This window comes from Urocampus carinirostris, chromosome 17 (genome assembly GCF_059441175.1).
Source record: "Urocampus carinirostris isolate Australia breed hairy pipefish chromosome 17, RoL_Ucar_1.0, whole genome shotgun sequence".
Lineage (NCBI taxonomy): Eukaryota > Metazoa > Chordata > Actinopteri > Syngnathiformes > Syngnathidae > Urocampus > Urocampus carinirostris.
Window position 1 is genome coordinate 1993780 of NC_142365.1, and position 22064 is coordinate 2015843.

General features: G+C 42.5%; 1 protein-coding gene across 1 annotated transcript; it reads right to left on the minus strand.

Annotated features, from left to right (window-relative positions):
- Nucleotides 1-1079: 1079 nt before the first annotated feature.
- slco2b1 (solute carrier organic anion transporter family, member 2B1) lies at nt 1080-18186 on the minus strand. Its single transcript, XM_088321486.1, has 14 exons — nt 18077-18186; nt 17856-17993; nt 16205-16370; nt 14743-14970; nt 14569-14667; nt 13230-13360; nt 11923-12001; nt 11672-11836; nt 10445-10634; nt 8670-8814; nt 7047-7210; nt 4424-4488; nt 4224-4344; nt 1080-1408 (listed from the first exon to the last, which is right to left on the minus strand). The coding sequence occupies exons 1-14, from the start codon at nt 18116-18118 to the stop codon at nt 1231-1233; spliced, it is 1911 nt and encodes a 636-aa protein (XP_088177612.1). The 5' UTR covers nt 18119-18186; the 3' UTR covers nt 1080-1230.
- Nucleotides 18187-22064: the final 3878 nt, after the last annotated feature.

Below are 22064 nucleotides of genomic sequence, written 5' to 3' on the forward strand. Positions count from 1 at the left end.
AATGTGGGTCTACTAGGAATCCCAAGATCCAAGAAGAGCTCTGTTCTCTATTTGGGCCCTGGTGTTCTGCAACCTCAGTGGAACTGTTTAAATCCAGGTTTTAATCACACTTATATTCTATAGCTTATGAATGACATATGTTTCATGTTGACGATGTCTGTATTGTCTGTTGATGCTCTTGCGGCATCTGTTGCAGCCTGGTCATCCTGGAAGGTAGATGACCACACGTGCAGTCCCTTCTTAAGCTTTCTTCATTTTCCTCATGTTGGGGTTTTTGAGTTTTTCCTTGCCCTCGTGTCGGTTTTAGATCAGGGGATGCTGTCATAATAGTCTGTAGTTTGCACTAGTCTGTGGTCTGTGCAGCCGTTTGAGACTGTCCCTTCTCAAGGTTTCTTCATTTTCCTCATGTTGAGGTTTTTGAGTTTTTCCTTGCCCTCATGTCGGTTTTAGATCAGGTGATGCTGTCATAATAGTCTGTAGTTTGCACTAGTCTGTGGTCTGTGCAGCCGTTTGAGACGTCCCTCTCAAGGTTTCTTCATTTTCCTCATGTTGAGGTTTTTGAGTTTTTCCTTGCCCTCATGTCGGTTTTAGATCAGGGGATGCTGTCATAATAGTCTGTAGTTTGCACTAGTCTGTGGTCTGTGCAGCCGTTTGAGACTGTCCCTTCTCAAGGTTTCTTCATTTTCCTCATGTTGAGGTTTTTGAGTTTTTCCTTGCCCTCATGTCGGTTTTAGATCAGGGGATGCTGTCATAATAGCCTGAAATTTGCAATAATCTGTGTTCTGTGCAGCTCTTTGAGACTCCTTGTGATTAAGGGCCTCACAAATAAGCATGACTTGACTTGACCTGACTTCACAAACAGTCATTTTTGAGGATGCCGGACATAAAAACAAAGAAAAGAAACAGACTTGCTGAGAAAATTACATGAGAGTAGCAATTGTCAAGGTGAAGCCACGCAAACCTGAACTGGCCCCAAAAGGCAACAGCAGAGGCCGCTCTGATTTTCAGTTCTATAATTCATTATGTCAGTTTTGTTCTGCACGGTTTTGAAGAACTTCTCATCCTGAATGTGGGAAAAATATATGAAAATGTTTTATTTTATTAAGGGTTTTGTGAGTATGCATAGTTTGCCAGCCCCACTGGGCTTAAGAACCATCATTACTGAGTACATTGGACCCATTATTGTCAAAGAGAATCTATGTGGCTTTCCATATGTTCCGTGGAACCTCCTCAAGTGTGTCCGGGGTTTACTTCCTCTTCCTTGTTGTGCTCGTTCACCAGCTCGTAGATGCTCTGATTGGTCTCCTCGGGGCCCGCAGGCCCCGCCCTCCTTCTGTGCAGGACCAGTGCCGTCAAGAAGAAGCAGAGCAAAGCCCCGCACATGAAAACCCCTTGGACACCCAAGAACCTGCACACGCAAACACACAATAAGATACAAAATATCGATATTCGAGCGTTTCGAGAAATGAACCGATATTTCAAGAAATATACTACGTGTCGCAAATGCAAAGGGCGTAACGTTGTTTTTTCAAGAGAAATATGACATGAACACAAATATGAACACAGAAATTGTTACAAATGTCATGGTTGCCAGGGCGCCCAATTGGTCCCTGTTAAGAACTTAATATGATATTAGGTTTTGTAGTGTTGCACAGTATTTTTTGTAGTGTAACTGTCTTCATATTTTTGTTGTATTTTTGTAATATTACTGTAATATTTTTGTAGTATTTTTGTAGTCGTATTTCTGTAGTAATATTTCTGTAATGATTCAATGTTTATTGTACGATATTGAAGGATTTTTTATTTTATTGATTTGACTATAAGGGATTAAATATAATACAAATGACATTTGTTGAGTGCAGTGGGGATTTTTCACAGGAGGCTGAAGGTCGAGGACAGGTCGAGTGTTTTGGCTGGGGAATTTTGATAGCGAGGCGCTGACGAGGGAATTAGGCCTTGTTTTGATAAACGCTTGGCATTGCTTTGAGCTGATAAGCTTTCTTGTTGTGAGTCCTTTAGACGTGGCGGCGTCTTTCGGCGAGGAGGTGGCGACTGGATGGAGGCCACGTGAGAAGTCTGGCAGAGGAGGAGGTGAAGCTGGCACTTGACCCACCCCATGGGGGGGGGCTTTGTGACGCACCGATCAGACGAGGTGGGGAGTTCCTGGGCCGCCCAGGGGGAGGAGTCAGCACGCCCAATGGGAGGGGCCGATGCCCCGACGTGTCAAAAAGACAGAAGACGGGAAAAAGACAGACGGGAGCTCGACTAATTAGACTAATTTGACAATAATTCGGCTAAATTTGATGGAATTCACTTAATAAATACTTTAAGAAAATAAATCTGCCCCCGTGTGAAAATGCCTGTCTCTTGTCAATATTTTTTCCCTTAAATTAAGAAAAGAGCATGCATTGTTAAGAGAATAAAGTTTGTGTTTCGTTAATGGAGTCAGATAACTAATTCGAACCATTTGGAAAACGCTAGATTTGTACGTATAGTTTTTTCCCTAACAATATGAATATGAACAAAAGAGGCCTACTCTAAATTTCAGAATGAGTTTTTGCCGAATGATTTTGGATCTACTATCAACATTGTCACATACACACCACTAACAATCAATGGATGACGCTTTACACTGAAAAACAACAGCGATCAGATGATGAAGGTGCTGTATCTGAGTCGGATAAAGAGGCTTCTCCTGCTACTGGTAACCACGAAAACCAGTACTATCATTGGGGGTGTCATGATTACTGATTCGGGGCACCTGCGGCTGCTTCGTTGGCGCCATCAGCCACGGGACCTGATTGGCTGTTGGACTCTTTTTAAACTCCCGTCTTCTGAAAGGAACCCGTTAGACCGTCTGCGAACCTATGTTCTCAGCTAGGCAAGCTTTTGTACTCTACAACCTTATCCTGCCTTGTTTCCTGCCTGACACCTGTTGCCGACCTCTTTTCTGGACCTGTTTCTGTTTTGCTCCTCCGTCCCGGCCATCGACCTGTTTCTCGTTGCCAACGACGACCCTTGCTCGACACTTCCGCGTTCCTGCTATCTGCTCCCCGTGACTGACGATCATCGGATCGTGGACGCAAGCACTGTTCTCTTTCTTAATAATACCGAGTCAAACGAACGCTATTGGGTCCCGTCTTCGTTCCTGGTCTGTGACAGGGGGAGCGATTCTCTACGCAAACCAGTGAACTCCCACTCCAAAGCCACCAAACTGGTACAACGAGACAGTGATCGTTCTTAATAGATGAATTACAGTGGAACCTCGCTAGTTCGCGGTTCCACTTTTGCGGGTTCAGAGCTTGGCGGGTCTAAAAAATATACCTTACCTTCTCAATAAAAGCATTTATTGACTTGACGCCATTGAGCGCGAGCTTGTGTCTTCTGAGGACACGGTGTGGACACTCTTATTGTGAAGGGGAGGGGGAGGCCCTGACACAATGCTTAGTCATGGTGAGTTACCGCTTCGCTCACCCCCCCTCCTTCAACTCCTCCCACCTCACCCCCTTCTTCTGTGGCGCTGTTTATCATGGAGGAACTCGGTGATGCGACATAAGTATATTCTCTTGTGTCACATTTCATCTCAAGTTTGACTTTATTATACCAAAAGCGAGCGTTTTTTTGTGCTACCTAAACACAAATAATTGTGTGTGGTTTCGTGTATTTGTTGTAAAAGCCATTCGATGCTGCTAGCTAAAGTATGCTGTTATTGTCAGAAGGTAGCTCTTTCACTTTCATTAAAATGAACACAGACCATTTTTTAAACTGATGTTTCCCAAAACGCTTCACAAATATCACATTATCACTGTTTTTATTTTTAATATGTAACCGGTAGTGTAAGCGAAATACTGAATGGTTCGTAGTGGTTTCGCCACAGTCCTATTCCGTGTACATACAACATATTTTACAGGTTGGTTTTTTTTTGTTATAACATGAATTTCACTCTCTCTCTCTCTACCCGTATTCTATATGGTGTACTGTATACAGGGGGGGTATACTGTATACCTGTATACGTTTTTTTAAGCAATTTTGAAGGGGCGCCTCTACTTCGCGGATTTTCTGTTTCGCGGGTGGTCTCGGTCCCCATTAACCGCGAAAACCGAGGGATTACTATATTATTATTGCTATTTTCGAAAAAGTACAAACATGTCTGACACAGAACCGGTCTGTAGTAGAGAAAAGGTTGGGCGACCACTGCGCTACCTGATTTCAAAGACACTTGCCTGAGCCTGAAGTCATCCAAGTTGTAGTAGAGACAGGAAGTCTGCTTGCCACACTTCCTGTCCCACAGGATGCACGCCGAGTCGATGACAGAGCCGTACACCACCGGGCCTGGCATGAAGGCTGCCCACCGCGGAACAAAAACAGGTCAAAACACGCTTCTTGCTCGGTTAGGTGGCCAACCTCATGACGTCCAACTCACCCAAGACCCTGAAAAGCATATACTGGATGCCCACTGCCAGGGACTTATCCCGCACCGAGACTGTCCTGTACGTACACACACACGTAAGTGGCAGCAAACCTTTAATGCATACCTGTCAAGCTGTAAGTTTTTGCCGTACAAAGTACGTTTATAATGCATTTTAAGACGTGTACGACGTACGAGAACATCTGTACGGAAAAACGCAAATTTGTCAATGATGGGTACCATACGGTAAACACCGACTATCACAAAATCAATCGAGTCAAACCAGTTCACCGCGGTAGCCTCTATCTCGGTATCATTTTTTTCTGTTGCAAACAAAGCGAGCGGTTTGATGCTACTGTGCGCTTGCGTGTGCCGCCTGGGGATTTCCCATCATGCATCATTCTGTGGAAGTTGTGTAGTGAGAGGGAGTCCGTCTCTTTTTAGAGAACCGGCTTTTTCGGCTCAACTCATTAAAGAGCCGGCTCTCCAACGGCTCACTTGCTTTGATGCATTATATTACGAATGATGAGGTTGCATAAAGAAGTTAAGAAAAAAAGGAAGTATGAAAGGAGAAAATGAAAAAAGACAGGTTTGTGGTTATCCCTTGAATCAGTATATTACCAACAATAATTGAATGCAGAAAATGAATTCATAATTTGAATAAGAAAATTCTACTTAATTCTATTTGCATGTATTTTTTTCCTTCTACAGCACATGTGTCACAATCATAACCGACCCGTGAAATCCTTTTATATGCATCTACTATAATGGCCTGGGTCTATGAAACCCTGATACCTTTCGGATACTAAAAACCACAATGGCCGAGGAAATGATGTTAACTGACATTGCCGGTAAACCCGTGTGTCTTATTTGTGGAGATTTTGTGGCCGTCATTAAGGAATTTGATGTAAAACGGCACTACAAGACAAAACTTCAGAGTAAGCTGAAAAACCTTGAATCCAGAGAAAGGATACAGAAAGTTCAAGAAGAATATGAAGATGTTTTTCACTAAAGCAAATTCCCAAAGTGAAAAGCACAAATTTTATTTATATTTTCCGTTTTTTCATATTTTCATTTTGACAGGAGATATTTTTATGGAGAGCAAATATTTTTAATCCATTTACTGTTTAAGTTTGTTTATTATGGAATAATATTCCTGACTGTTTTAAATTCATCTATCTATCTATCTATCTATCTATCTATCTATCTATCTATCTATCTATCTATCTATCTAGACATCTATCTAGACATCTATCTAGACATCTATCTATCTAGACATCTATCTAGACATCTATCTATCTAGACATTTATCTAGACATCTATCTAGAATTCTATCTATCTAGACATCTATCTAGACATCTATCCAGACATCTATCTAAACATCTATCTAGACATCTATCTATCTATCTAGACATCTATCCATCTATCTAGACATCTATCCAGACATCTATCTAAACATCTATCTAGACATCTATCTATCTATCTAGACATCCATCTATCTATCTAGACATCTATCTAGACATTTATCTAGACATCTATCTATCTATCTAGACATCTATCTAGACATTTATCTAGGTATCCATCTATCTATCTAGACATCTATCTGGACATTTATCTAGACATCCATCTATCTATCTAGACATTTATCCAGACATCCATCCAGACATCTATCTAGACATCCATCTATCTATCTAGACATCCATCCATCCATCTAGACATCTATCCAGAAATCTATCTAGACATCCATCCATCTATCTAGACATCTATCTATCTATCTATCCATATATGGTATCTATCTATCTATCTATCTATCTATCTATCTATCTATCTATCTATCCATATATGGTATCTATCTATCTATCTATCTATCTATCTATCTATCTATCTATCTATCTATCTATCTATCTATCTATCTATCTATCTATCTATCTATCTATCTATCTATCTATCTATCTATCTATCTATCTATCTATCTATCTATCTATCTATCTATCTATCTATCTAGACATCTATCTAGACATCTATCTAGACATCCATCCATCCATCTAGACATCTATCCAGAAATCTATCTAGACATCCATCCATCTATCTAGACATCTATCTATCTATCTATCCATATATGGTATCTATCTATCTATCTATCTATCCATATATGGTATCTATCTATCTATCTATCTATCTATCTATCTATCTATCTATCTATCTATCTATCTATCTATCTATCTATCTATCTATCTATCTGTCTATCTATCTATCTATCTATCTATCTATCTATCTATCTATCTATCTGTCTGTCTATCTATCTATCTATCTATCTATCTATCTATCTATCTATCTATCTATCTATCTATCTATCTATCTATCTATCTATCTATCTATCTATCTATCTATCTATCTATCTATCTATCTATCTATCTATCTATCTATCTATCTATCTCACAACAGAATGTTAATTAACAATATATATGATATAACAAAAGAATATAACATGTTAAACTACATCAATAAACACGTTTGAAAAAAAAATATGGTGTAAGTTTTTTTTAGTTTTTTGTAAGGGAAAATACGAGAGTTTGTAAGGGAATGCAGCCCTGGAGCTTGACAGGTATGTTTAATGGTTATTTTTCTATCTTCTTGCCTGAGGATTAAGACGAAGGACGGCGTCTGGGAGAAGGATGCAGTGAGACAGGTGGCGGCCATAAGAACCACAAAGGGCAACAGGAAGTGGCCGCACCCGCATCCACAAGTTCCAGGGGTGGCCCAGCCTCCAGCTCCGCCCACACAGCGACATTCTGTGTAGTTCTGGGTTGACAAATATATTTTAATGGAGTTATGCCCAATAAGAATGTTTTTTTTTTCAATTAAACACAGAAATTGTTACGAATGTCATGGTTGCCAGGGCGCCCAATTGGTCCCTGTTAAGCACTTAATGTGATATCAGGTTTTTTATTGTTGCACAGTATTTTTGTAGTGTACGGTAACTGTCATCATATTTTTGTTGTATTTTTGTAATATTGCTGTAATATTTTTGTAGTATTTTTGTAGTAGTATTTCTGTAGTAATATTTCTGTAATTTTACTGCAGCACAGGGGTTACGAACCTTTAAATATTTCTCAAACATTGTAGCTCTAAAATGGTCCTTTTGTTCAGTTTTGTCACGGTTGCCATGGCGCCCCATTGGCCCCGCCCGTGTGGCGCCAGCTACAGCTCGTTGACAGATTGGCTTCCCTTCTTTTTAGGCTCCGTGCTCTCACTCTTCCTTTGTTAGTCCGTCAACGAACTTCTGCCCCGCAAGACGTGGGTTTTGACTCGGTCCTGTTTCCCTTGGTATTTCCTGTCCGGTATGGTTCCCGTTTATTTTGTCCTGTTTAATATCGGTTTCCAGGTTCGTAATTCATGCGTTTGTTACTTCCTGTCTCGATGACTGTAATGCACTACTCTCCGGTCTCCCGAAGTGCAAAATCAAGAGCCTTCAGCTGGTACAAAATGCTGCAGCGAGGTTTTGACGAAGACGAGAAAGTTTGATCACATGACCCTGATTTCAGCTAACCTGCATTGGCTCCCTGTAAGCTTAAGATGTGATTTTAAGATTCTGTTGGTATTATACAAAATTGTGCATGGACTTGCTCCCTCATATATTTCAGATTGAATTTCCCCCTATGTTCCGGTGCGGAGCCTCCGCTCTGAAAACGCTGGTCCACTAATGATCCCAAGAGCCAAGAAGAAATCCGCAGGTTCGAAACAGTCCCATTCGGCCCCGGTGCTGTGGAATGCTCTTCCCTCTGAGATTGGCTCTGCAACCTCAGTGGAAATTTTTAAGTCTAGGCTTAAAACACACTTCTGTTCTATAGCATATGAATAACCTATATTTTATGTTGACAGTATCAGGTGATGGTGTCATAATAGTCTGTAGTTTGCAATAGTCTTTGATCCGTGCAGCCCTTTGAGACTCTTTGTGATTAAGGGTGTCACAAATAAACATGACTTGACTAATTAACACATAAAACAATATGGCGACTGGTTTGCCAGGGTGCTGGTGTTCCTCCGATGACATCACGGCTCGGGATGACAAAGATAAGACACTCTGTCTTCAGAGTGCATCATCTCTTTAAAAAAATTGGTATATGCCGATAAAAAAAACATCGTTTTTGTAGAAAGCCATGTATTATTTCCTCACACTTTGCATGTTTAAGAATTTAGGAATATTTTTAAGTATGGGAATCCGGCAGGCTAGCGTTAGCACCTTCCAATGGTTCCTTACCACAACTCTGTTGGCGCTATCCATTTCCATCGCGACACAGCCGGCACGACACGGGGAAGTGAACTCCACGCCGTCCGATCCGCAAACCGGATGAAAGGATTCTTGGACACACGGACACGAAGAACTGCACTGCACTGACACGTTTCTGCAGAAAAATACACAACACAGTTTTATTGTTAGCTTGATTTTCAGTGATTTTCTTGCGGGTAATGGTCTGCGTTTGTACAGCCCTTTGCAAGTCATTGTAGATCTCCCGAAGCGCTTTACAATGTGCTTCACACACACACTCACGCACCGCATGCAAGGCACCTACCTGCTTATCAGGGTCATTAGGGGTTCAGTGTCTTGCCCGAGGGCACTTTGGCATTTAACTCGGAGTAATACAGGGTCGTACAGGGAGTGCAGTTTGCTGTGTTTTACAGAAACGTGGCTCACGTCTAGCATCCCGGACGCTAACGTGGAGCTACCCGGAGCTATCCGGAGCTACCCGGCTTCAGCGCTGTTAGACAGAGACACAAAAGCCTGCGGGAAGCGGAGAGGAGGCGGACTCGCTATCTACGTGAATAGGAGGTGGTGTAACCCTGGGCACAAAGATTTCCATCTGCTGCAGGGACGTCGAACTTTTGGACTAGCGTGTGACGTCATCCACTCCGCTGTGGCTAAACTACAACACAGCACCCCGAGGCCATCCTGTTAATCTCTTCATAAACAAAAAAAGGATGCTGCTGGAAGTGTGAATTTTCCTACGGGGATGAATAAAGTATCTATCTATCTATCTAATCCAAGCTGCAACCTCAGGGTGTCAAGATGAGCCACTACTTACCCGTACTGTTGTTTTTTTCTTATTGGGTTCAAAAAATGTAGCCCGGGGTCTGGGCTCTGAGACCTATCCAGTTTTTCTCATTTTGCATTTGTTTATTTATATTTCTTTTTGTATTTGTTTTTAAATAGAACAAGAGAAAATCCTATATTAGGTCCCTGTTAAACACGTAATAGGATAAGTTTTGTAGTGTTGCACAGTATTTTTGTAGTGTAACTGTTATTATATTTTTGTAGTATTCCTGTGGTAGTATTTCTGTAGTAGTATTTTTGTAATTTTACTGTAGTAAAGGGGTCACCAACCATTAAATATTTCTCAAACGTAGCTCTAAAATGGTCCTTTGGTTTGGTTTTGTCACGGTTGCCATGGCGCCCAATTGGCCCCGCCTATGTGGCGCCAGCTGCGGCTCATTGACAGATTGGGTTTCCGTCTATTTAGGCTCAGTGCTCTCATTTTTCTTTTGTCAGTCCGTCAATGAATTTCTGCCCCGCAAGACGTGGGTTTTTACCCGGTCCAGTTTTCCTGTTGATATTCCCTGTCCTGTATTGTTCCCGCTGATTTTTGTCCTGTACAATATTGGTTTCCAGTTTCGTTGCCGTCTATTTTTTTCCTGTTTATTATTCTCTCCAGTTTTCGTTCCCGTCTAGTTTGTCCTGTTTATTTGCGATATCCCGTTTTGATATCAATCCTGTCTGTCCCGTCCTGTCCGGTATCGACCCCATCTGTCCGATATCAACTCGGGCAATTGGTATCGATCTCGTCGGCCTCTGGCTTGCTATTATTCCACGCCAGACCGCTGCCTAACGTGCATGACTCATTTTACGTAAAATAAAAGGCTAGTGTGAGTAGAGTCACGCGTTTGGGTCCTGATCCTGTTCTGGTTCATGACAGGTTTGTGTTTTCCTTTCGTTATGTGCTTCGCTTTTCTTACTGGTTTTAGTAGTGTGGTTTTTACCGAGGCGGGAAGATCCCGTCGATGTTTTGCGTGGGGCAGCCTATGAAGATCAACGGGATACCGCAGCAAAGGCTGAGAAGGATGGCTCCGGTGCAGAGTTTGCTTGCGCCCCCCACACCAAGAGTCCAGCGCCGCAATATGACTCCGCCCAAAACCGTTCCCAGAACAGCCAGAGGGATGCTCACCCCACCTTGAAGAAACACCAAAAGGAAAACATAGTTGTCGATAAGATCTTCTAATCCATAGGTGTCAAACCGGCGGCCCGCGGGCCGGATAATTCTTTTCTTTATCCTTTTTTTTATTTTTACACGTTCATGTTAGCGTAATCTTTCAGACGGAAGATTACAATAACGCGAACGTACGATTAGCCTGGGTTAGCTTTATGTTGACGTTAAACATTCAAGGTAAACATTCAGGGTGTTGGAACGGATTAAAACGATTTACATTATTTTTAATGGGAAAAACGATTTCGGTGATTGAACAAATCGGTTTTCGAACAGTGTTCTGGAACGGATTATGGTCGAGAACCGAGGTTCCACTGTACTTGTATTTCTCTCTCTCGATTCTCTCTTTCTCTCTCTCTCTCTCTACCTCCATTTTTCTCTCACTCTCCCTGTCTCTTTTTCTCTTTGTTCCTTTTTGTCTCTTTCTCTCTGTCTTTTTACCTTCTTTTGCTCTCTCTTCATTTTTTCCTTTACTCTCTTTCTCTCTCTCTCATGCTTTCCCCTTCTGTCTTTCCCCGTTCTCTTTCTCTCCTCTTTTTCTCTCTTTGGATTTCATTCTTTCTCTCTTTTCCCCTCTCTCACTATTTCTGTTTTTATCTCTTGTTTCTCACGCTCTCTCTCTCTTTCTCTTTTTTGTCCCACCCTCTCTACCTTTCCCTCCCTATCTTTCTCTTATCTCATCTCATCTCATTAGCTGCACCGCTTATCCTCAGTAGGGTCGCGGGGGGTGCTGGAGCCCATCCCAGCAATCATCGGGCAGTGGGCAGGGGACACCCTGAACTGGTTACCAGCCAATCGCAGTCTTTCTCTTATTTCTTTCTCTCTTTTTTTTTCTTTCTCTCTAATCTACTAAACCGGGCCCCGAGAAAATGTTTGTTCTATCGTGTGGCCCCCGAGCTTAAATGAGTTTGACACCCCTGTTCTAATCTCTGTGTGTTTCTGTGAAGGAACACAACCATGAATCGCATGCATGCACCCCCAAAAACATAAAAAATGCCAGCACCGATCATCACATTGGAGAAAGCGGCCGTTTGGCTGAACTGCTTCTCGATGAACTTTGCCATGAAGGTGGCCAGGCCGGCCACCATGGCGGCCAGGTTGACCTGCGCCAGGACCACCAGCAGAAAGACGGGACTCCTCAGGGTCCGACAAAACATCTTGGGAAAACCTGACCGTAAGCGAACGACAGGGACCGCGGTCAGGCCCAGACAAGACTGCCGAGGATGGGAAGTAGGACAAGGAGCAGACGCTGACTTTTAAGGAAGTGAAGAATGCCGACTTCTTGGAAAGTATCCGGCTGACGTTTCTCCTCGACTTGGTCATCGGACCGATCCTGCGCAGACGGACAAAAAAAGCATGGTGAAGGTCGGGCAAATCTGTAACACGGAAAATCACACACCCGCAATAGTACCGTATTTTCCGCACTATAAGGCGCACCTAAAAATCTTAATTTTTTTCAAAAGCTGACCGTGCGCCTTATAATACAGTGCGCCTTATTTATGGATCAATATTAAGTCGCAAAGTCTTGCAACTAAGGTAAAGCAGCCGCAGACTAGATTTTCCCCCGAACGTGGAGTAGTCCGCGGTGTATGCTGGGATTTATTTACCGGCGTTTCATTGGCTAACCAATGTGTCAATCATCATTTGAATCGATCACTATTGGCTAAAGTTATTCGGAGGTCAAGGGGGCGGATCCTTTTTATCATTTACAGGCTGGCATAGGCTTAAGCTGTAAAACAAAGTCTGCAATTGGCCGAAAAAGATGTGTCAATTGTCAGTTGAATCGATCACTATTGGCTAAAGTTATTCGGAGGTCAAGGGGCGGATCCTTTTTATCATTTACAGGCTAGCATTGGCTGAAGTGGCAAAACAAAGCCTGCAATTGGCCGAAAAAGATGAATGCGTATAGCACGTGGTTGACGGCATACAGAAAGCATTTTTTTACTATTCTGTATTTGTAAATATTTTATTCTCCTGGATTTACTAAACTCACGGATATAAGAGGACCACGGCTGCACATTATTATTGAACACAACGACTTCGGTGAGCTACTCCGGCTATATATTTTCCCAGTATCCTGTTTCAGACTGAACTCGATGTTTCTGTGATAAGCGGTGCAGATAATGGATGGAATGGAGTGTCTATTTGTAAATTCAACTCAATTCCAAGTGTTTATTGTCATATGCACAGTTGCGAGCGAAAAAGAAAATAGAAACTAAGGAATGGTTGGCATTTCTTGAATCCCAAGACTTGAACCTTCCGAATGATGGAACGATGCATTTGAGTGACATCGTATGGACACCGCATCCGCACGTGTTCTCGACACGTATTTGCAAGCTTTGGGAATGTTAAGTGGGTAAGAAGTTGGACTGAACCATCTGACTGTTTTGTCCACGTTCCCATTGTAGCGCCTTATAATCCGGTGCGCCTTATCTATGGAAGATATAGGACCAAAAACTATTTTTTCGGGGTGCGCCCTATAACCCGGTGCGCCCTATAGTGCGGAAAATACGGTAACTTCATAAAATGATGAAGATCAGAATGGGCCATGTCAACCAGACCTCTGGCGGCATATGCCTTGGGAAAAAGAAGTATGGAAGAGCTGCCATGAAGAGAAGACAAGATGCCACCAGGAAGCCCAGCCACCATGCACCCACCCAGCGCAGGTCATGGCGATCCAGTTCCACTTCATCTGATAGAAACACACACAAATAGCACACTATGGTATGGTATGGTATGGTATGGTACGCAGGGTTGGGTAGGGTTACTGTATTTTCCGCACTATAAGGCGCACCGGGTTATAGGGCGCACCCCCCAAAAATAGTTTTTGGTCCTATATTTTCCATACATAAGGCGCACCGGGTTATAAGGCGCTACAATGGGAACGTCGACAAAACAGTCAGATGGTTCAGTCCAACTTCTTACCCCCTTAACATTCCCAAAGCTTGCAAAGACGCAAATACGTGTCGAGTACACTTGCGGATGCGGTGTCCGTACGATGTTACTCAAATGCATCGTTCCATCATACAGAAGGTTAAAGTCTTGGGATTCAAGGAATGCCAACCATTCCTTAGTTTCTATTTTCTTTTTCGCTCGCAACTTTACTGTGCATATGACAATAAACACTTGGAATTGAGTTGAATTTAAAAATAGACACTCCATTCCATCCATTATCTGCACCGCTTATCACAGAAACATTGAGTTCAGTCTGAAACAAGATACAGGTTAATATATAGCCGGAGTAGCTCACCGAAGTCGTTGTGTTCATAATGATGTGAAGCCGTGGTCCTCTTATATCCGTGAGTGTAGTAAATCCAGGAGAATAAAATATTTACAAATACAGAATAGTAAAAAATGCTTTCTGTGTGCCGTCAACCACGTGCTATACGCATTCATCTTTTTCGGCCAATTGCAGGCTTTGTTTTGCCGTTTAAGCCAATGCCAGCCTGTAAATGATAAAAAGGATCCGCCCCTTGACCTCCGAATAACTTTAGCCAATAGTGATCGATTCAAATGATGATTGACACATTGGTTAGCCAATGAAACGCCGGTATATAAATCTCAGCATACACCGCGGACTACTTGGCGTTCGGGGGAAAATCTGGTCGGCGGCTAAAAGTTGGAAGACTTTGCGACTTAATATTGATCCATAAATAAGGCGCACTGTATTATAAGGCGCATGGTCAGCTTTTGAAAAAAATAAAGGCTTTTAGGTGCGCCTTATAGTGCGGAAAATACGGTACTTTAACTGGATTACTTTCAATGACTTTTGGATGACTCCAATACCAAATATGCTAATCAAAGACAAATACTCTATGTATTGTGATTTACAGTACAGCTTGAAGATGAAGAAAAGCAGACTGTGAGTCAATGTATAGGTTATATAAAAAAGGAACAGACCGGCAGACATCTTGTCAAAGTCGACGTAGAATCGTAGCAGGAAGGCACCGCCGAGGAAGCCGAAGGCGGGGCCAATGGCGGTGATGGCCAATAGGATGCCTGACACCGAGAATAAATCCCGAATGTCACGAGACCGCATGGACAGGACCCGATGAGGACGAGATGTTGGCTCACCGAGGTAGAGGGGCGAGTTCTTCTTGCTGGCGTGGTCATCGATGTAGGAAATGCCAAAGGGCTGGACGGGTACGGAGCCCACACCCAGCAGTAGCTGAGCAAAAAGCAGAAGAGGGTAAATGCTCTTGTGGTCGGACCGTTCCTGCTCACCGCAACTTTGGTCTTGCAACGGTGAGGCGGTGTTAGGATGGTTGTCCACGCCGCATAGGCCGGAGCTGTTCCAGGTGGCTAACCCCAAAACACAAGATTCAGATTCAGATTCAGATATACTTTATTGTCATTCTTGTACACATGTATATGTAACGGGTGTAATAATACTTTTGTTTTATGGAAATTCCTGCTGCGATATGTTGTATAGTTTTTGTGTAAGTGTCCTGCAATGATGAGTCCAACAGTGCCACCTGCTGGTATGGGGTAAGGTTTGGTTTGGCTTTAGACTCTGCGACAGGAAGGTGGGGGTTTTTGGCAGTCTACAACGCGCTGCCAACGGTAAGACACGATCTTTTGGTGCTCCGCAAAAAAAGTTAATTTTAAACATTAAAACCTCAGCTGACAAATCTCTCAACATACACAGTAATGTGATTGATGTCGGCAAGCTGTTTGGATTTATTTTCGTTTTGTTTCTGTCGCCTTTTATATTAGTTTTGCCGGACGTTGCATCTTGTGCTAAAATGCTAATTCCCCTTATAGAGAACAAAGCCAGCAGAGAAGCTTACCACGTGTTGTGTTGTGACTCATTCATTTGCAGGTAAATTGTACTCATTTTTATACTCATTATTGTTATTATTTCTATTTTCTCATATATATAAAAAGGATGATGTTGGTTAAAATTCAGACTAAAGAAAAATATGTTGAATTCATTGTAAACGTTAAAAAAACACTATACGATCTCGTGTTAAAATGGATGTAAAAATGTATTGTGATGGTTGATTTTCTAAAATGTATTTTATGTAAACTGAAAATAATGCTCTTTGATATGTTTTGGGCAGTCTACAACAAGATCAAAGCCAGCAGAGAAGCTTACCACGTGTTGTGTTGTGACTCATTCATTTGCAGCAACTATAATAAAAACCTCATCATCCAGTCCAGCGTGAATGTGGATCTTTGGTGGGACGGGTACACCGCGGTTACATATACAGAACGAAATGTCGATACATCTGACCCGCACAATTTCCTTGAATGTACAGATATAAATATGGAGTATTGAGTTGGAGTATTAAAATACTAAATAATATACTAAATAATTATAGCTATGAGTACTATACAGTAGTGCAAAGAGTGCAAGAGGAGCAGCTGAACAGATGTGCAAAATGGGCAGTCAGGTAAACAAGTCGCTATACAATAACAATAACAATGGAGTATGGTAGTGCAGAGGAGAACAGATGTGCAAAGGAGTGGCTACTTGAGTTGTTCGGCCGTTTACATTCGGGCAGCTGTTAGTGACAAGAAGTTTAAGACTCACGGTCTCCTATACGATCACCATAGTGGTAGGGCCCGCTCAGAAAGTGCGGCACGGCCATGAGGAGCGAGGCCAAACACGCCAACAGCGCGCCCAAGCCGATGACGCGGGGACGGTGAACGTGACTCCCCAGGAAACTGACAAAGACGATCAGCATGGTGTTGCCCACCTGGAAGACACACCACATGTCTCCTTAAACTACTGAGTCCAACGGGAAAAATGTACCCATGTCATGATTACGGATTCGGGGCACCTGCGGCTGCCCTGTTGGCGCCAAAAGTCCTGGTCACTGATTGGCTCCTTGCCACTTTTTAAACCCCCCGGCTCCCAGTTACTGGCGTCAGACCGTCCTGCGAACCTACGCTTTTGTTAGGCAAGCACCGTACCCTCCGACAATCTCCTGCTCTGTTTTCTCCTGCCTGATTACCTGTTGCCGACCTGTTTCTGGACCCGTTTCTGCCTTGCCCTTCTGTCCCGGCCATCGACCTGTTTTGCCTTGTTTCCTGCCTGATACCTGTTGCCGACCTGTTTCTGGACCCGTTTCTGCCCTGCTCTTCCGTCCAGACCATCGACCTGTTTTGCCCTGTTTCCTGCCTGATACCTGTTGCCGACCTGTTTGACCTGGTTCTGGACCCGTTTCTACCCTGCTACTTCTGTTTTAACTTGGGGGCCACACGATCGACAAACATTCTCTTGGGGGCCGGATTAGTAAATGAGAGAGAAAAAAAAGAGAAAGAAATAAGAGAAAGAGAGGGTGAGAAAAGTAGAGAGGGTAGGACAAAGAGAGAAAGCTAGAAAGAGAGAGAGAAGATCGAGGGAGAGAGTGAGAGAGAGAAAAGAAAGATAGAAAAAAAATGAATAAATCCAAAGAGAAAAAGAGAGACAGAGGAGAGAAAGAGAGAATGAGATAAAGAGAAGGGGAAAAGAAGGTAAAAAGAAAGAGAGAAAAAGAGAAAGAGTTACAAAGAAAGAGAAAAAGACAGACAGATAGAGAGAAAGAGAGAGAGAGAGAAGGGGGAGAGAGAGAGAGAGAGAGAGAGAGAGAGGGAAAAAAAGAACGAAAGAGAAAAAAGAAAAAAAGAAATACAAGTTTAGCATTTGTGAGAGGCACCTGGCTTTGGCAGCATCAAATGGACATATTTCAACCTGCAGCTCGTTTTTCTCATGCACTTCTCTGAGTGTTGACTCGCGAGCCGGATTCAATCCCTTAGCGGTCCTGATAAGGCCCGCGGGCCGCCTGGTTGACACCCCCGATTTAGAAGGAGGAAAGGGCTTGCACCCACAATCTTCTATGAGATGGTAAAGCCCTGGGGGCTTCCTTGGCACACCCATGGGAGGAGTCAGCACGCCATTATGCGGGGAGAAGATGGCCAATAGGAGAAAGCTAAAGGACTTGAGAAAAAGGGCTTCCCAGAGACTCCAACGTCACTAATTCGGCCGTTTTCGATGGAGTACACTAAGGTAAATTTTTAGGGAAAATCAATCTGCCCCCGTGTGGAAATATCAGCTTCCTGTTCATCTTTTCCCTCAAGAAACGAGCGTGCATAATTAGTTGATTGTGTTTGGTTGATGGAGTCAGATAACTCATTCGAACAATTTGGTAAACGCTACATTTTGATATTGAATTCCCGACAAAAAAAACAGTGACACCGACCTCATTGAAAGCGGCCAGCAGTCCCGACTTCTGACTGGAGAGACCATAACGCCGTTCGATAGTTGAGATGGAGCTCTTCATGTAGCCGGACACCAGGAGCTGAGACAGCTGGAGCACGCTGTGGCACGCTACGAAAACCTGCACACAGTACCAGAGCCCGAGGCCTTTCTTGAGTAGAAACCTTCTTTATTTTTTACATGAACCATTGTTGTTATTCTGACCTTAACACTGCTGAAGATGCTCTTTCTCACTTTAACTTCCATGACAGATGGGAGAGGAGGTCAAAGCAGGACCACTCGTCGCGTCACATGAAGACTTCCCGCATGTTTGGAAATGAAGGAGGAAGAGACTTATCACATGTGGTAGTACATTATTTCAGGTCATAAACTTTATGTTGGAACATGACAACAATTTTAGGACATGTTACCACCTTTCAGAGATGAACATGGACCTTCTCCTAGGTGGTATGGCTTTTCCCTTTTGAAATTCTCTTGAGACAAGGGCTTTTGGTCAAGTTCAAATATTTGACAGTACTGTAGTACATTATTTCAAATTCAGATTCAGATCTACTTTATTGTCATTCTTGTACACGTGTATACAGAACGAAATGTCGAAACATCTGACCCGCACAGTTTCCCTGAATGTACAGATATAAATAAAATGTATTGAGATGGAGTATTGAAGTACTAATAATATACTAATAATTATAGAAGAGCAGCTTCAGCAACAGACTGCTGTCACAGTCTTGTACCACGGACAGACTGAAGAGATCTTTTCCTCCTCATGCCATAAGGCTCTTTAACTCCACCCGGCGGAGTAAAGGCCCACATTAAACCACACCCCCTACATTGCATATTACAGTACTTTTATTGCAGTGTGTATTTTATGAAGCACTATTTAAATACTCTATACAACACGCTACAGTGGGTATTAGCACGTCACATTGGGTATTTGTATATTGTATTCCTTTTGCTTTACTATTGTATTGTTCTCAGCGAAGGGATGCTGCTGGAAATGTGAATTTCCCTTCGGGGATGAATAATCTATCTATCTATCTATCTATCTATCTATCTATCTATCTATCTATCTATCTATCTATCTATCTATCTACTGCTATATCTATCTATCTATCTATCTATCTATCTATCTATCTATCTATCTATCTATCTATCTATAGCTATGTATAGTATTATACAGTAGTGCAAAGAGTGCAAGAGGAGCAGCTAACCAGATGTGCAAAATGGCCAGTCAGGTAAGCAAGTCACTATACAATAACAATAACACTGGAGTACGAACAATAACACTGGAGTATGAGGTCATAAACTTTCTTTTGGAACATGAAAACAATTTTAGGACACGTTACGACCTGTCAGAGTTGAACACGGACCTTCTCCTAGGTCGTATGAGCTTTGTTGCTAAACGGTGAGTGATTGTATGGTTGCTTTGCAGCTAAGGGAGTATTGCTCCGCTTGATAGTCATAAAGTGAAAGTAGCAAATAGTTTGCAACCTCTCCTTCATCACCACAATCACGTGACAACATGGAGAAGTTGGAGAAAGTCCTGGTAAAGACCTAAAAAATCACATACTCACTGTAGCGGTGTAGGCGAAGAGGATCGTGGTGATAATAAGGAAGAGCAGCGTGTTAGCGTCAAGACCCAGAGTAAAACAAGAAGGTCCAAGCAAAGGGGAGGAGTCTGATGGAATATGAACCTTCAAGCCAAAAAGGGAGGGAGAGACAGGATATGGAGGCGAGCGTATGTCAAATGCTGCAAAGTCAAGTCAGAAGCAACACACAGAAGCTCGCTGGTTGGAATGTTCCCCTGGAGAGGAACCAGCAAACCTGTGGCTTTGGTCACCAAGTAGCAGAAATGCTTTAAAAAATTGGAAGGACCCTGAAACGTTGTGAAGATGATATGACCAATGTTCCCTGTCATTTTGCAGGGGTCTGAGCGTTTACACAAAGGCGGTGAGCAACGCTTGAAACAACAGTGAGCAACAGCAATCCCAAGTGTGGCAACTAAGTCATTATCAAACATGTCCAATACTTGACATCAAGTGACATTTTGCTGAGTTTGCGGAAAATGCAAAATTATTTTTCTCTTTTGAAGGAATTGACTAAAGTATGATTTCCTACAAACGTCGTTTGTTCTTACAATTCTTTCACAAGATATCCATTTCTTTTTATTTCCTGATATATTTTGTCGCATAATATTAACTTTTTTGGGGGCTTATTGAGTCAGTTGTACGATACAGAACTGTACTTAATCCCATTTTTGAGTGGAAGTACAATGTTGGCAACAAGATTCACTTGATATCATTGGAAATTATTTGAACGCAACACAAACTTTTTCTTCTTTTTTCCGTGTTTTTTTTTTACTTTTTTTTATAAATTCCTTTAAAAAAAATCTCATTGTGTTTATTTTTTCCGAGCTGTTACTTTTTTCTTTATTTTCTCTCTTTACTTTTTTCCTACATTTCTTTCTTTTCTTTTTTTCTGGCTTTTTTCAAAATTTTTCCTTCTTTTTTTTCTCTTCCTTTTGTTTCTTTTTTTTCTCAGCTTTTCACTACTTTTTCATTTTGGTATTTTTTTCTTTTTTGTTCTACTCCCCCCTTCTTTTAAGTCATTTTGTGCATAGTTTTACATCATATTTGGTCATGTTGGGATGAAAGAAGCAAAAACAACCCGAAAGAGCCGGTTCCTTTTAGTGAGCCGAGCCGAAGAAGCCGGTTCTCGACAAACTCTACTGACTTTACTTTTCAACTTCGTTCGACATTGCCTTCAAAATACTGCATTTAGGACACAACGTCAGGGGAACCCGTGTATTTTGACCTTCATGCACTGTAACTTTGACTTAAGTCGCTTCTTAATAAGTAATTTTGAGCCCTGATTTTTGTGCGCCGGCTCGATTTTCTTGTGCGCAGAGAATGTGCGAGCAGTGCGCAATTGCGCACGTGCGCAGCTTAGAGGGAACACTGGACATGACCATGACATAGTTCAGTTTTCGATGCTCAGTCAATATGGTCGCAATCATGTGACCGTATAAAACAACCAGGGAGTAGTTTTCAATCATGATCGTGACTGTATAAATATGATTTTACTGCTTACGACTGTGTTTTGGAAATGTAAGGTGTAGGGATCTTTAATACCGCAGTGGTTAGTGTTAGGGTCTTTTCTTCTACAAAAAAGGACCATCTATAAATTCTATATCAAGAAATTGTCTTCGATTCAAAGATATTTTTTTCTCAGCGTTGCATTTGTGTCACAAGCCAGGAACGGAGACAGGACCCAGTAGCGTTCGTTTACTCAGTTTTATTGATAAGAGGGAGAGAAAGGCTTGGTCGTAGATTTGCAGGAATACTAGTCGTTAGCCGGGACGGGAGAGCAAGGGCGGTATCAAGTTCGGAAACAAGGTCGGCAACAGGTGTCAGGCAGGTAGCGGGGCAAAACAGGTCGGATATCGGGAAGGCAGAACAAGCCAGAGTCAGGTCCGGAAACAGGTTGGCAACGGGTATCAGGCAGAAGAAAACAGGGCAGGAAAAATGACGGACGGAATGAGCTTGCCTAGCTGGGAGCATAGGGTCACAACGATCAGACGGCGTCCTCTTGAAAGCCGGGGGTTTAAAAGGAGTCTCTTATCCAATCAGATCTCAGGGCTGTTGGCGCCAATTGGGCAGTCACAGGTGCCTTGAATTGTCAATCATGACAATTTGTTCCATAGAGATTTATCAATCATTTAACTTTGGATAAATAGAATAGAATAGAATATACCTTTATTGTCATGGTTACAACGAAATTGGACGACTCCAGTTCCACATTTTACAGTGAGGATAAAGAAAACAAAGAGATAAAGGAACAAAGAAGATGTTTTAACTATCTTTGTTGTATAGGCTTTGTTTCCTCCGGAGGGGGGATGTATGGGAGGGAGGGACAGACAGAGATGGCCGGATCCAACTAGATGTTTGATCTTACTGTACACACGGTCCAGTGTTTTTTTCCCTAATTGCTCAGTCCACGTATTGAATTTGGTAAGTACAGTCCTTAAGCGTGCCCGATTAAAGTCGCCGGCGACGATAAAAGCTCCGTCGGGGTGTGCAAGCTGCTGTTTATTGATAGCAGCTGGCAGGAGATTTAGCGCTATGCTAACATTAGCATCCGGTGGAAGGTTAGCATCCGGTGGAACGTAAACAGCGAGCACAATGACCACAGT